Source organism: Achroia grisella, unplaced genomic scaffold (genome assembly GCF_030625045.1).
Source record: "Achroia grisella isolate CSIRO2021 unplaced genomic scaffold, CSIRO_AGI_Agris_v1 utg1080, whole genome shotgun sequence".
NCBI classification, from domain to species: Eukaryota; Metazoa; Arthropoda; class Insecta; order Lepidoptera; family Pyralidae; genus Achroia; species Achroia grisella.
In genome coordinates this window covers 390,802-407,935 of record NW_026712570.1, presented here as the reverse complement: position 1 = coordinate 407,935, position 17,134 = coordinate 390,802, and the positions used below count along the sequence as shown (strand labels likewise).

General features: G+C 33.6%; 2 protein-coding genes across 3 annotated transcripts in view; both read right to left on the bottom strand.

Moving 5' to 3' along the window:
* Nucleotides 1-17,134, bottom strand: part of LOC131842522 (protein prickle-like) — a 583,535-nt gene that overhangs the window by 325,676 nt on the left and 240,725 nt on the right. The gene's annotated exons all lie outside the window — the stretch shown is intronic.
* On the bottom strand, nt 10,437-12,202 carry LOC131842563 (uncharacterized). The gene has a single exon (XM_059191138.1). The coding sequence runs from the start codon at nt 12,139-12,141 to the stop codon at nt 11,662-11,664; it is 480 nt and encodes a 159-aa protein (XP_059047121.1). The 5' UTR covers nt 12,142-12,202; the 3' UTR covers nt 10,437-11,661.

The following is a 17,134-nucleotide window of genomic DNA, read 5'->3' as shown; positions in this document are numbered from 1 at the left end:
GAAGAGAATAGAAAATAGTTTTTTTTCTATGGACAATTCACACAGCGCCGTCTAGTCCCAAGTTAAGTAGACAGCTGATGTATATATATACTTAAATATATATATATATATATATATTTAAGACATGCATACTAAACATAGAAAACACCCAGACGGATACAAACAATCTCACTTATGAATATAAATGTTTGTACCGTGCGAGAAATCGAACCCGCTCCATTGGAAATAAAGCGCTGTGCTCAACCGCTGGACCACCGACACCGAACGAGGCATCATCAGGTATTGAACAGAGTTCGGATATAGCTTGGAAGACTAGTGTTGACTCTTCGGCAATCAAAAAGGACTCAGTTGCCCTGATGCCTTGTTCAGAGAACACGTGTCACCGTATGGGTGTAGACTAGTGTTGCCAGACGTCCCGTATTTTAGGCTTAGAATGTCCCGGCGGGACTGACTCTGTCCCATATTCGAATCGTGCTCCGTTTTTTATTATTAAAACGATGGATCTATACTATACAATTTGTCTTTTGATAATTTGTCGCGGGTAAAAAACTACATTCATGTATTTTTTGCCTATTATATAAGTATTTACCTATACCTATATTTAAGTATTTACCACTTATAGGCTGAAAAAAATCTGACAACTCTAGTGTAGACTCAATAACGGTCGGAATTTGATCACCATTAGAGAAGGTCGTAACAGTAGTCAAGTTTCCACACCGAATATTTGTGGTCTCACACATGCTAATTGTAGCGGAATTAAACAAAATAATATAAATCTATCGAGTAGTGATATGGACTTCCGCAAAATAACACCTAACTCGATTAAATTAAAACACAAAATGTTCTAACCTTAGCACTTTGACCATTTTAGCCACAATCCGTTCACAGAGCCACCACGTAATCTGAACAGCACCACTCGACTGCTCCGTGAAAAAGGGAAGTGCTGTTTTTGGATACGGTTGACTTGAGCTGCATATCCTGATTGCGTGTGGATTAATGATGGAGTTCAGGATGTAACGTCAGTTACGGTGATGTATTGCATTATTTGTAGTAATATATAGAATAGAAGTAAAAAAATCGAAGTGTCCGTTTGTCTGTTTGTAATATATAGTTAACTCTTCACGAAATACTTACATGAAAGTATTACGGTACATACATCAAAAGATTGGCGATTGGCCGAAATTTGGGGGGTGATATCCACCGAAATCATTCCAATCGTTATGTCGGTGAACGGTCTTATCCCAACCAGTCTGGAGCAACATCTCCCGGGAAAGATGCAGAAAGCGGTGCTGTTAGATTCTGCCCGCATTGTACGCCGGTTTCTCTCCCTGGGGCCCTGAACCCCGGCCGACTGTGCTTCTGCCGGGGGTAAGTTGCCATCACCTCTGCTTAAGAGAGGAGATGAGAGTTTTTCTTAAATTTAAAAAATAATAATAATATCTTAGAACAATTCACACAGCGCCATCTAGCCAAGCTAAGCACAGCTTGTGTTATGGGTACTAGACAACTGATATAAATACATGGATGCATTTTTTTTTAAATAAATACATATTATAAATAGAAAACACCCAGACCGATACAAACGATCATACTCATGAATACAAATGTTTGTAGCGTGCGAGGAATCGAACCCGCGACCATCGGATGTCTATTATTATTATTTTGTCTGTCCCTCTGTTTGTTCTTTTACTGGATATAAATATATAAAATTGAAATGTCTGTTCGTAATTTCGTGTTAACTAAAGCGTCAAGGATTGAAAATAACAAAGACAATAAAAAAATAATACCGACATTTCTATAAAAACGTTACGAAAAACTTAATTATTGTAATAATTAATAAAACAACTGAGTTATTGTTATTTAATTGCGTTACACGTAACAGTTCTATAAACTATGTTTTCCGGCGGATTTGCCTGCCTAATGTAGACTTCCTATTATTTAAATTTACTGTTTCACAACAAAATTACGATTATTGTGGTGACCCTGAGTTAGAAAACTATGGAAATATAACTTTACTAGCTGAGCCCGTGACTTTGTCTGCGTTTTATAGTGACTTTGGCCAAATAATAATAATAATTCAAACATTCAAAATATCTTAATTCATGTAGGTCTATTACAGACTCTTATGATATGTCAAATCTACCGTTAGTTCGGAATGATATCGAGATGAGAAGAACTGACAAGAAACTCAGATCGTATCAGCTAGCTAAAGCCTGTGTTATGGGTACCAATTAACTGATACAAACCTTACCCTGAACAAACATACATACAAACATTACCTCTATATATTATTAATATACTAGCTGTATCTGCGAATACGTCCGCATGGAATTTAACTTTATTTTTTCTAAAATAAAAGTAGCCTAAGTTACAAATATAAATAAAACTAGTCAAAATCGGTAAAAAAAACAACAAACAGACAGACAGACAAATATTGTAAAAAATGTTATTTCGATATTACAAACAGACACTCCAATTTTATTTATATGTATGATTCTGAAAGAACCTATATGAATAAAAATATTCTGACTTCTATTTTTAGCAGAAGTAAGTATAGAATAGAATAGAAAATCATTTATTCAAATAAACTTACATTGAAACACTTTTGAATAGTCATCACATTTTTTTAATCCACCGCTCATTCGGAGAGCTGTCTCATCACAAGAAGAACGAGCAAGAAACTTGCGTGTTGCTCTTTTAAATAATTTTATTCATACTAAGTGTGAGAATACAAACTACCGATTAGCCCTAATTCAATTAAATAATCAAATAGAAAAAATATTGAATACACAACAACTGGTTAAACAATTAATACCAAGCGTAGTAAGTAGCGTAATTTACCCTGAACAAACAAACATACAGACATCACCTTTATATAATATTAGTCTATGTAATACAAGCCCGCATTGTACAGTATTTAGCAACATGATCGAGGCCAGGGGCAAATACTAGAACGTCATGGTGTCAATATATATATAATGATATTTTCAGTGTTAATAAACTAAAATTTGTTTCTCTGTAAACAAAGAAATGTTTTATTTAATTTTAAACCACTACAATTGGGTCACTGTAATAATGAATCACACATATAACTCACCTGTAAACAAAGAAACGACATTTAAAGTTTATTACAATTATTATTTAACTATTACTGTCTTTTTATAATGTATTTTATATAACTTATTCACGCACACTTGTTTTTTCAAATTTTAGCTGTCTCATATTATATATTATAAAGAAATATATATAAAACTGACGGGACGGTGGTGCAGCGGTTTAACACACGCTTTACTGCCAATGGTCGCGAGTTCGACTCTCACGGCACAAACATTTGTATTCATGAGTATGATTGTTTGTATCAGTCTGGGTGTTATCTTTATACATTCCTGACTTATATTTACTATATATATTTTATAAATATAGATGTACTATTTAAATAATATTTATCAAATGTATAATTTAGTAAATAGATATATATATATATATATATATATTTTATGGATGAATGGCGCACCTGCCTGCGGTAACGGTTTACGCTGGCGGGGCACCAGTGGATGATGATAAGATGAGCATGAGGTCAGGTTAGCACATCGTGACAAATTTACCAAGAATTTATGACGATGGTTTCCAGGGGAAACTATGTTGAGGTCAACCTGATATGGTACATTGCTAGCAGTAAGATCATCAGTCCACATTACTAATTGTATTTACATCAGTTGTCTAGTACCCATAACACAGGGGGAAGAGGACTGTAAGCAATGGGAACTAGTAACTCCCATTGCAATTGCGTAAGATTCTATAATAAACTGCCAGAATCTACGCTAAATCTGACAGAGAGGCAATTCAAACTTTATATTAAACAAATGTTATGTAAAAAAGCCTATTATAGGATAGATGAATTTATAGATGATAGCAATATATAGCAAGAATAAGTTTATTTGCGGACAACAAATAAACTTATTCTTGCTATAATTAATATAAAAAAAAACTTAAGTCCAATAAAACCAAATTAATAATTTAAAAATAGCATAACATCTATTTCAATAATAAACGCAGATTGTTCCACGAGTACATAATATATTTTAGTTCATAACATTAACTTATTAATATCTACTATAAACTTCAAGGAAACAAATTACCATTTCAACTCATTATCATCTGAATTTATTATCACATGAGTTTACCACTTCAATATTATATACCAGCCACACGCCCCAGCTTCGCATGGGTACATGTATTATATATATAAACCTTCCTCTTAAATCACTTTATATATTGCTAAATACTGCATTAAAATCCGTTGCGTAGTTTAAAAGATTTAAGCGACTTCATTTTATGCTATAGTAGCTATTCGCCCCGGCTACGCTCGGCTATACATATATTATACAACTAAACCTTCGTCTTGAATCACTCTATCTATTATAAAAACTGCTTCAAAATCCGTTGCATAGTTTTAAAGATTTAAGCATACATAGGGACTGATAGACAGCGACAGCGAATTTGCTTTATACTATGTCATGATAAATATAAAAATATATCTAAAGATTTATATAATAAAAAAATAACAGTGAAGAACACAACAAATCAGTATGCAGAAGACGTCCTTTTTAGTGTTTTTTATTTTCCCGCGCAAATCTATTACTCCACAGATACCCAATATTGCACAGGACACAGATACAGTAGGATGACGAGCGCTTCATAGCTGTATAATATTTATTTCTACTTTTTACTGCACGGAATACAATAAAAATAGTAAATATACATTAATTGATACACAGATGTTTAAATATTTATACATAAAGTACAATAACAATGAAGAACACAACAAATCAGTATGTCTGCACAAGTCTTTTGTAGTATTTTTTATTTTCCCGCGTAAAACTATGCTCCACAGATACAGAATGTTGCACAGGACACAGATATACGGTACTGTATACGATTTATTTATTTATTTATACTCTTTATTGCACAGAATAAAAAATAAAAATAGTGATAGTCAATATATGTACATTAATTAATACAAATGGCGGCCGTATTGCTAAGCAATCTCTTCCAGACTACCTTTGGGAAGATAGAGAAAGTACAGATGAGTTAAGAGGTTTCATGATAGTACTATAAATAAGTAATAACAATAATCACTAAAAATAATAATAGTAATAATAATAATAAATCTATATATTATATAAATAAACCTTAGAAATGACTTGGTGTTAGATTGTTTTAATATTTGTATCGTACATTTACACAATCAATCGATTATTCATTTATTAACTATTTTTATATTACTTTACATTCTTAAATATATATAACTAGCTTTTGCTCGCGTTAATTCATCCCTTTAGGGATGGAATTTATCAAAATCCTTTCTTAAGGGATGTCTACGTCGTAATACCTTTAGGCATGTAAAATCTCACCCCGATCGGTTTAAAATTGACAGTTTCATACAAACTTTCATCCCCCTATTTTATGTAGAATTAATCAAAATCCTTTCTTAGCGGATGCCTACGTCATAACATCTCACTGCATGCCAAATTTCAGCCCAATCCGTTCAGTGGTTTGGGCTGTGCGTTGATAGATCACTATGTCAGTCATCTTTGAGTTATATATATTTAGATATCTATGATAGTAATATGTTACTACAATTCACACAGCGCCGTCTAGTCCCAAGGTAACCAAAACTTATATTATGGGTATTACAAATGATACAAATACATTTTTTTTTTATACATAATATCGAAAAAAACCCAGTCCGGTAGGAACAATTATTTCCATAAAATCTATACGTATAAATAAAATTGGAGTGTCTGTTTGTAATATTGAAATAACCGTTTTTTACTACATGCATAATGCATATACATATAAATACGGTACATACACCAAAATAACATATTTTACAATTTTTGTCTCTTTGTTCCGGCTAAATCATTGAAATGGCTAGATCGATTTTGACGGGACTTTTTTTGGCAGGTAGCTGATGTAATAAGGAGTAAATTGGCTACTTTTATTTTAGAAGAATAAAGTTAAATTCCACGCGGACGAAGTCTCGAGTACAGCTAGTGTTAGAATAAGGTTTGAAGCACGGCACACAGTTTTAAGCAATATTTTTTAACACACAAAGATTATAGAAGAACAAACAACAACAAGACAATGTTTATAGAAGAAATATAGGTATTATAGGGTTTGTTTTTGATCAAAACAAGTTACATTACACGCCTATGACACACATACTTATCTAAATTAGACATGTTCTATTAACTTAATTGAACTATCACTTAGTATATCACCGAAGCGTAGCGTGCCTTGGTGGGGCCCCGTATTAAATTTCGTTTGGGGGCCCTTACGAAAGGTAAAGGAATAAAAATAATCTTTATTCAAATAAACTTAATATAAGCAGTTTTGAATAGTCAAGATTAAACAAAAAAACTCGAAAAAAAAAATTGTATAAAACTGAAAATAATTGTATAAAATTAAAAAAAAATGTATAAAATTTAATTCATCATAACTATCTGTCACTTTTTTCAATTTTTTTAGAAATAATTCAAATTAAGTATAGGTACACTCTCCTTGTCTTTTTTTCGGCAAACTGATTTATTACATCTTTTATAGCTGTTGCGGGGAAATAAGAAATTTGTTTTTTGACATTTGTCATTTTTGTAATAAAAAAAAATATATATACGGCAGTAACATTGGTTTGTACCTGAGTGTAAGTTTTAATGGATAAATAATTACAGCATCATCTGCTTCTTCCTTATCCTTATATTTACATTGTAAATAAACTGGCTTTTAAAAAAAAAGTAATTCAATTGAGTTTCTTGCCAGTTCATCTCAATTGGATATATATACTGAATTGGATGGTAGGGAAAAAATTACATTATAAAAAAAAACGTTCATAAGCGGCTAAAATATTCTACATCTATTTTTGAATTTGAATTATATCATTGACTTTTGGGACTATCTGTATAATCTAAAGGTCTCAGTATTTAAGGATGTAATTATTATACACTCTTTCCCGAGGAGATAAAAACCATCGCTCCTAAGAATATCCTTCAATTCTTGTCCCTGACGGGTCTAGGTAGCGAACTTCGAAAGGGCGAGCATAATAGATAGTAAGTAGGTCACAGTACTACAGGTCCAAGCACCTGACAATAGTCCAAATCCCCCAATAAAAAAAATATAAATGTGTATGGTTATAAGGGCAGAGGAAGGCCGAAAAAGAGATGGATGGACTGTGTGAAAGATGATATGGTGAGAAAGGAAGTAAATAACGAGATGACTGCGAACAGGGATGAATGGAAGAGAAAAACTTATTACGCCGACTACAAATAAATGGGATAAGGAAGAAGCAGATGATGATGACGTGGAAACCAGTTGTTACGTACTGAAGTTGGTTGACTCATCGGTGGAGACCGAGTCAATGAATTAACATGTCTAGACGGCTCAATAGTGCTATTGAATGGTATCACAGAAAGGATATTTTGGAGGTCTAGAGGTAGATCTTAAGAGGTCATATTAGGCACATCGATTTTGGAATAAAAAATATAATCCATCACAATTAAAAGTAGTCACCTCCGATCGATCCACCGTCCAACTCAAACGGAATCGAAATTACGACGGCCTGAGCCAAGGTTCGAAGCCCTAGCGATGCCATCAGACTAAAGTCGTATCCGTCAGGCGGGAGTTGGCCTTCAGCCGTAGGTCCTTCCGCGGGTTTGGTGAGCAATCTGCACTCGCCCCTATCGTCCGGTGAAACTGTATAGGTTAGCTGCGGCCTACAGCATTAGAGTAGTCCGGAAAAAAAAAGTGTCTTTGTTGCTAAGCACTTATGTCTAATGTGCAACTGTGATGAAACCAGATGAAATTATATTTATTGCTGCATATCCATTAGTCAGCTATATTAGCCGCCAAGTAGCTTGCTTTGTAAGCTTTTTCGATTGTATGGTCAGATTAGGCATGAAATTGTAGGATTATCTTCATCCAGACAAAGGTCATCAGCGAGGATACCTCTGTCAGCTACATATTGTGTTGCAAGCTGTTTCGATTGTAGGGCCAGATTAGGCAGTGAAAACAGGGTATCAGGTATGACAATTTTAAAAATTAAATTATAATGTAAAAATTTTGACGTTCACAAGCGGCTAATATGTCCTACATGAATAAATGGGTTCTGGGCAAGGCATATGTGGTTTTTCTGACTACTCTAATGCTGTTGGCCGCAGCTGGCCTTTACAGCTTCACCGGACGATAGGGGGCGAGGGCAGATGGGACTCCAAACAATGAAACGTGATTGTTAGTAATGTAGATTGTTGATCCCATTGCCAGGTATGTAACAGGCAGGATCTCCCTGGAAACCATCATTATAAATTGAACAGGACATTGTAGATTATATCCGTACCAAGAGTAACCTGATATTGAGGGTGACGCAGCTGAGGTCGAGTCAAAACGCGAGTTTCAAAGCGCTTGTGGCCCTGGTCCCCACCGACTTGCTGCCCACCGTCATGAAAGAGGACTACTGGCCGAAAGGTGTGGTATATCGGCGCTACCGTGGCAGATTGCCCTCTTCAGTGCCGTGATCACACAGACACGTATCTACGTATTGGTTTTTAAATATTAAATTATATGTATATTAGTCTATAAGGTATTTATAATATGGGCCTAGTTGCCTGCAATAAATGAATAAATAAATAAAAAATAAAATAAATTCCTGGTGAATTTGTGACGATGGGCTAACTGATCTGACCTCATTCTCATCATCCTCCACTGGTGCCCCGTCAGCGTAAACCGTTAGCGCAGGCGGGTGCACCATTCCATTATCATCAACTCTCATAACTTCAGCTGTACCCCTCACAGGATTACTGATGGAAGCCAATACATTAGCACCAAACAAGAAACAATAAGTTCCAACCATTTTCACTGCGTCTTCTTCGATGTCTTCACGAATATTGCCAGTTTCTTCTAAAACTCCTCAATATATTATAGTTAAATTTTTTTGCACGCTAGAATATATTATTATCCATCCTAAAGTGTATTTATTTCTAAAACCTTTTGAGCCCAAATAAATTAGTGCTGGTTGGTAGTTTGTATTCACACGTTTCGACTTGTAAAATGTGAACTTACAAGGATTGTTTAAAAGAGCAACACACAAGTTTCTTTCATTGTAATTGTTATTATATTATTATATATATTAATTATTATATTTTTTAATATTGGATTGGATAGATGAATTGAATGAATCTTCTTGTGATGAGACAGTTTTCCGAATAAACGGTAGATTTAAAAAAACATAGTTGTCTATTCAAAAGTGCTTAAATTAAGTTTATTTGAATAAATGATTTTCTATTCTATTCTAAAGTTCTCTATGAATTACTGCTTAAGGTTCAAATTGGTTTGTTGTGGATTGTAGACGGTGTAATAACTACTACATTATAATCATTAAAAAAAGCCACTAAGGATTTATGGAGACTGATGACTGACGAATACGACTCTAGTTTGAAGGCACCGCTATGGGTTCGAACCTCGACTCAGGTAAGTCGTGTAGATTGTAGTTTCTATCTCCGTTTGAATCCGTTTACCATCAGATGGGCCGTAAGCTTCTTTGCCACCTATGTGATATAAAAGAAATCGATCAGAGGGGATATAAGGGAGGTTGTGTCCCGCGTCTGCATAAAGTTTCATCCCCTATTTCACCCCGTCCCAGATAAATGTTGACAAAAAAATAGTCTATGCCTGTCCTTGTAATACAGTCTATCTTTGTCGCAAATTTAATTAAATTCGGTTAAGACGTTTAAATATAAAAAGGTTTTCATTTACAATTTTATTGTGGATGTGTACATCATTATAGATTTAAAGTTTCAATAGATAGGCCCAAATCATATGGTCTATGGCCACTAAGACATAGACAAACTATTGTCTGTACTCATAACGCAACATTGCAAGATGTTTTTAAATAAAACGAATATAAAATAAAAATATAGTTTCACTTTACTTGGATTAACACTAAGTATTGTCTATTTTTACAATTTTATAATATATTAAAAAAAAATTTTTAGCTAACAAAATTTTTCTTATATCAGGAACTTAAAAGAAACTGGAGTGACTAAGTTATTATAAATATTGAAAATTCGACCTTAAAGTAGAAGACTTAAAAGTTGAGTTTTCATAATTTGTATATTTCGAGTCACGCAGTTTATTAAGCTTGCGAATTAAGTAGAGATTACGAACATCCAAACTTACAATTTTTTTCTCTATATTTATATATAATATTAGTATAGAGATTTTGTTAAGAAATATACCTAACAATATAAAATGGCACATTATTAAATAACAATAATTATAATGTAAGTACCCACTAATAATATAATAATGATAACAAAAAAAAAATCCAGTCTATAAAGGATTATGAGGAAATTAAATATTTTCCTTCTAAAAAACATTTAGAAACAATATACAGGAAAATGGTCGATATAAATAACTGTGTGAAGCTATCTTAAAAACCCAAAGATCAAATGAATTTAACTTTCATGTCAGTTTATGTAACTAACTTTCAAATTATGGAAACATATAGTATAATATAAGATATCTGTCTAAATTATTCTGAAAGATGGCGCCAGTTTCGTCATCTATCAGGTTGAACATTTCATGTACCTCTTTGTCTTACAATTAAAAATATAAAGAAATCTTGATTTACAATAAATATATATATATATGTATATAATATTAATGGACCTTTTACATTTATTTTTTTATATATTTGTACTTTACAACAATACAACTACATATTTATACACAAAGAAACAAAATATTAAAAGATTTGCTTCTGTCTACTCACTATATTTTTTTTAATTTGAGGCAATTAGATAGGTATTATTCAAGTACAGTGTATGGCGAATATTCGTTTGAATTATCTCAAACAAAACAACTTAAACAATTAAAAAATATTTTAACTCAATCGGAAACATTCACACAATTTGACATCAGAAAAAACAACATTTAGAAAGCACTGTGTACATCCCTAATTTAAAACATACAATATTCAATCTGAATTGCATAATTCCCCAGACTTCAACGTAAAAGTAAAAAAAAAATACAATTAGCGATGTACACTAGCCTCAGAATAATAACTAAAGCAATATGAATTACATTAAAATATCAAGTAAACACTATTCATCTCATTTTGTCTTATGGAGACACCGGCAAGTTAGAAGAGATCGACTATAGCTACAAATGACATTTCGAAATTCGAGAATTTTATTTCATTACTAGTTTATTGTCTATGTTTGTTGTTGTGACTGATTTTATTTGAGGGTTGGCATTATTTTATAATTTTTAATTAATAAATTGTAATGAAAGCTTACAGTTAATTTTTTTTTTCAGAATTTCAAATTGTCGTTTACATATGCAATCCGTTCTAATTTATTAGAAAGACCATAAGTGAAAGTGTGATAAATATATAAAACAATTCCGTTTCTATATCACTTTAGCTATTGTTGTTAGGCACTTTTATAACACGCTCAAGCACCAATTACAATAATCACTCAGTATATATAACAACACATATGCAAACTTACAATATTCAACAAACATTTGGCAGACCTCATTATCTCAGGCACCGTACCTATCCTACAAGGCAACAAAACTACCAGTATTATCACAAGTTCCAAAAAGGCGCTATTTCTCCAGATGCTGACACAGACCGCAGAGGTCGTACGTCTCCTTACTGCTGTACGAGGTGATCCTCGGCTCCATGCTGCATCTCCTCAGCTTGTTCTTCAAGCAATCCTCGCTCGATTCTATCAGATACCGCTTGCCAGGGTCCATGAACGCGGCAGTCTGAGATAGGACACTCCGATCGCCGTATACCAAGACTGCGTTGTACCCACTGATAGGTAAGAACCCTTTGTTGTTAGTAATAAAGCAGTTACCACAGCGTCTCGATTTGAACACGTCCGCGCCCTCGGGGTCCGAAAACACCGGCACGTTTGGCGCAATGAGGAACAAAAGCGGATACTTATCTCCTCGCATTTCGTCTTCTACAAACGTGAGGGTTGTATCCGGAGTGATCGCGTACAATATCAGTAGATACAATATTACGTAAAATAGCACAATAAATACAGTCTTTTGTAATTTGGACACTTGACGCCAGCACATACTGCGGCGTGACTTTATGTTTATACATTTTTCACTCGCATTCCACGACCGCCACTCGCTCGCGTCTCTGACAGAGTGAGACGGACGGAGTACGGTCGATACCCCGCGCACTGCTACAACTGCAGATAATCCGCGATGATAATAAACTTTAACGTCACGTGTTAGAGTCTTAATTGATTTATTGCTGGTGGTGACGTATACAGCGTGACAAGTTCGGAGGTTTTGCGTCTGGTGGAACGTCCTTCGATTTTGAGCTTAATTTTTAACGAGTGTGGATTGATTTTCGATTGGTTTTGAAGTGTACGCGTGCGTGCAAAGCGTGATGCGGCAAGATGACGTGTTTCTACGAACGTTGACAAGATAAGATTGCAATAACTATAAAAGCTACAAAACTTAAAATAACCGGAAATGAACCTATTTACACTAGGAATGTTTCCTCAACTTACATTATTTAAGGAGTGTAACATATATGTCATACTAGCTCTTACTCGCAACTTCGCGTGGATTTTTTAAATATATGGTCCAGCTAGTCAACTAGCACTTAGTCGAAACGTCGAGAAAGGTAAATACCTTTATTTACCACAAAATTATTCTTATTAAGATTCGATCGATTAACTATATCGCACATCCCGTGTAAAAAGGCCGCAACTACACTTGCGTCAAAAATGTTTTATTACATAAATAAAGCGAGCTTCACGGTTTACACCTTCTGTCAAAATCTCATGAAGCTATCGACGAAAAAATGAAGGATTAAATGCAAAAATACTAAAATTTTGCGACTTTAGAAAACATAAAATTCCAGCATAAAATAGAGGTATGCGTATTTGCATTTATTCGCTTTACAATTATCCCGTTCATAAAGTCATAATTGTATTTACGTAAATTTTAAAAGAAGATTTACAAAAAAATGTTTAACGTAAATATACTTAAATACTTGTTCCTATATCTTACAATCTAGGACTATTGTGTAATTCTAATTACTTACTTCTTCTACGAAACTTTTAGCTGATAGTTTATGTGTGATTATTGTTACATACTTTCCCCCCAGCAAAACTTCACAATGCGTAAAGTGTAGTTGTAGTTACTTCTTTATTACACCTAACATTTCATACCTGATGTTGGGTAATTTTAAATACAGCATGTATTTACAAGAAAAAAAAAATAAGAATATGTTCATGTAATGAAAAATTAAGTAAAAAAATAAACTATTTTTAGCTAATTGTATAAGCTGACGGGCACCAATGATGGATGATAGGAGGAGCAGGAGATCAGATGAATTTGCCAGGAATAGTAATAATAAATGATAGAAAAATCGATCTGCATTTAGACATTTATCATAGAAGAGCGAATTGATAGAAGTGTATATAAAAACAATAGATAAAAAGAATACTTCTACTTTAAATATGGATAAACGAATATACAATTGCCAGTGAATCTTATTGTAGGTCTAACAGGAATTAACTAACGATGGTTTCCAGGATGGACCGCGTGGAACTAAATGTACCTTATATTGCTATGTATATAATGTAATAATATTCAATATTAATTCCCACTGGTCATAATAGGTACACATACAATACTAGCTGGTCCCGCAAACGTTACTTTGTTATAAATTACTAGCTGTGCTCGCGTTAAATTTCAATAAAAAATATATCCTGTGTTATTCAGATGCATAAGCTATATTAGTGTAAAGTTTCGTAAAAAATCTATTCAGTAGTTTTTGCGTGAAAGAGCAACAAAGATCCATACTTACAAACTTTCACGTTTAGAATATTATATTAAGATTAAGATTTCTGAAAACTATTAAAGTACTAATCAACATAATTTCAACTTGTGTCTATCCACAGTTGGATATAGGCCTGTCCCAATTTGGCTTTGGTGGTCTAGCGGTTAAGCACACCGATTTACTTCCAATGGTCGCGGGTTCGATTCCTCGGACGGTGCAGATATTTGTATTCATGAGTAAGATTGTTTGTGTGGGTCTGGGTGTTTTCTATGTATATGTTTCATGTATGTATATAAAATCTAAGTATTTATTGATATAAAGCTCTTCATACCGTGTGACTAGAAGGCGCTGTTAATTGTTGAGTATTATTTATTTATTTCCCAATTTCTTACACCATGTGCGATCTTCCGCCTTTTGTTTCCATCGACTCCCGGTCACCTTCGTGATATCTTCGGTTCATCTTGCAGGAAGGCGCCGGACACTCCTTAACTTATATTAGAACTAATATCGCTATTAAAATATAAGAGTTGGTGGTAGAAGAAGGAAATGTAGGAGTTCAATGTATGTATTATTATGATTTTTTTATGATTCAGTTAACGATGAAGGTGGTCCAAATCGAGAAGGCTGTCGATAACATACTAATAGACCAATCAAAATAAGAAGTAAACCAAAAATGTCATTGATCAAATTAATATGTTTCCACATAAAGAATCGCATTATCTCCGCAATCTAACAATGATAAATTCTAGATGAAAAGCATAATTGCGCTAAAATGCATCGTTTATACTTATAGTGCATTAAGAAAAACCCAGATTATGTAAATGTTACTCCAGCCTCTCAGAGATGGTACTATAATATTAGGTCCTTACATATGAAATTGGTGTTTTGTCGTACTGGCCACTTTGATCTCAAATATCTCCTCTTTCGCCAGGAATTCAAAGTTCAAATTTGTACAGTTATTTACTCATGCATTTGTTTTTCGAAAACCGTAATCCATATGTTTTTTCCATCTTTGGTTTTTTCTTTACGTCACTGAGTTTACAAAATGGAAAACATAAAATATCACGTTTTTAAGAGTACGAATTCCGTCGTGGCACCAGTGTGCAGAAACGACTCGAAGAATTAATGATGTGTATGGCGATGGTGTCGCAAAAACACAGTGCGTTTTTGTTCCAATGTTTTCGTTCTGGAAATTTCGATCTGCAAAACAAGCCCCGTGAGCAGCCAGAGTCCAAGGTTGATAATGAAGAATTAAAGGCTAATGTGAAAGCGGATCCATCGCTAACCACGTCCGAGTTAACTGCAGGCTGCAGTGTTAGTAACAAAACTGTTTTAATCCACTTGAAGCAAATTGGGAAGGTGAAAAAAGCTTGAAAAGATCATGAATTGAATGGAGCAAATCGACAAACGCGCGTAGACTGCTGCGTTACTAGCTAACCGGCATAATAATGAAGGGATTTTAAATCGGATCATTACCTGTTATGAAAAGTGGATCTTGTACGATAATCGGAAACACTCATCGCAATCCTAGCAAACTAACCAAATCCTGCCCCAAGCGAAAATTCAAACTCAAAAAAAGTTACTTGTGAGCACTTAGTGGACTAGTGCCTGTGTTGTTTACTTCAGCTTTCTTATATCTGGCCAGAATATTACGGCAGATGTGTAATGTCAGCAATTGCAAACCATGATGGAAAAGCTAGCTGCTAAACAACCGAGACTGGTCAATCACCGTAGGCCACTGCTGCTTCAGGACAACGTTACGAAATTAGAAGAGCTTCAAATGTCCAATATATCCACCGTACTTCCCGGATCTTGCTTTCTTTCAAAATTTGGATAACTTCTTGCAAGGGAAAAAATTCAAGTCCGATTTATCGATACCCGTCCTAATGGTTTTTTAGTAAAGGGATCAATAAAACTACCTATCAAATGGCAAAAGTGCATGAATAGCAATGGACCATATTTTGATTAAATAAATGTATTATATTTTGAAAAACCACTGAAATTGGCGTTTTGTAATGGAGTAATTAGGTTACTCCCTTACAAATTTCATATGTTAGGACCTAATATATTTACTACACGAGTTGGAGTAAAATTAAAGAGATTTCGGCAGATCCTCAATGTCCGGGCAAATTCCAAATAAAATACGCATTCGCTGATGAGACACCAAATAATAGACAAATAGAAGGGGAAGAGTTATGAGAAAAAAAGAGCTGCACACAGTGAACCTTCTGAAATCAAGCATTAGTATGATGCACCGCTACCGATATCTAAAATATATACAAAGACTTGATGAATCTATATAAAGACAAAAACATACCACCACGCTATCAGATGTTTTATAAGAACTTAAGTACTAAGTCTAAGACTAAACTAAACTAAACCACAGAGTCCGATTCCAAAGTTGAGGATAATGAACATTAATAAAAATAATAAAAATATCACTATTTTGAACATTTTTTGATTAAGTTGATTATGGAGGCAATAAACATTTCTTTAAAAATAATAATAAATTAATAATAACCCTGTTTGTTTTCATATTCTCTAAATTAATTTGCCCCTATATTTATACTTTTGACTTACATGCACGCACATAATAGACTATTTACTGTAAGAAGTAGGTATTACATGATACAAATTAAATATTCAGTTACTTTCCGCATTATAAAAGCTATTTTTATAAATACACTAACTAAACTAAAATAAATGGCTCCCTAGAAATACGTAACTCGATCTACAAAAAATGATATTTCGTTAAATAACAACGTAATTATACTTGCAATTCTAGATTTTAATGAAATATAGGAGAGTATAAAGGCGTAAGTAGAGTTAAATTTGTTCATATATTTAAAAATACATAACAATAAAGCAATAATTGTAGTTACCCCTGCAAATGTTCTTTGTGTTTCGTGGAATACAGAAGTAACCGTGTTTTTTTAGATTATCTGGAAGTACATGAAGCTGTTCCTAAATTAAATGACACATGTAGTTGAAGGCAACTGTGACCTACGATTTTCTCTTTGAAACTTATTTCTAGAACTCATACAAAAAATATAGGACAGTTTTTTTAAGCTCCTGAAAAGTTGGTGAAAATCACTTACTTCGTTTTTCCACGAATGGTGCGATATCATTACAAAAAAGAGCAATACACAAGTTTCTTGCTCGTTCTTCTTGTGATGAGACAGCTTTCCGAACGAGTGGTAGATAAAAAACAAATTGTTATGACTATTCAAAAGTGCTTAAATTAAGTTTATTTGAATAAATGATTTT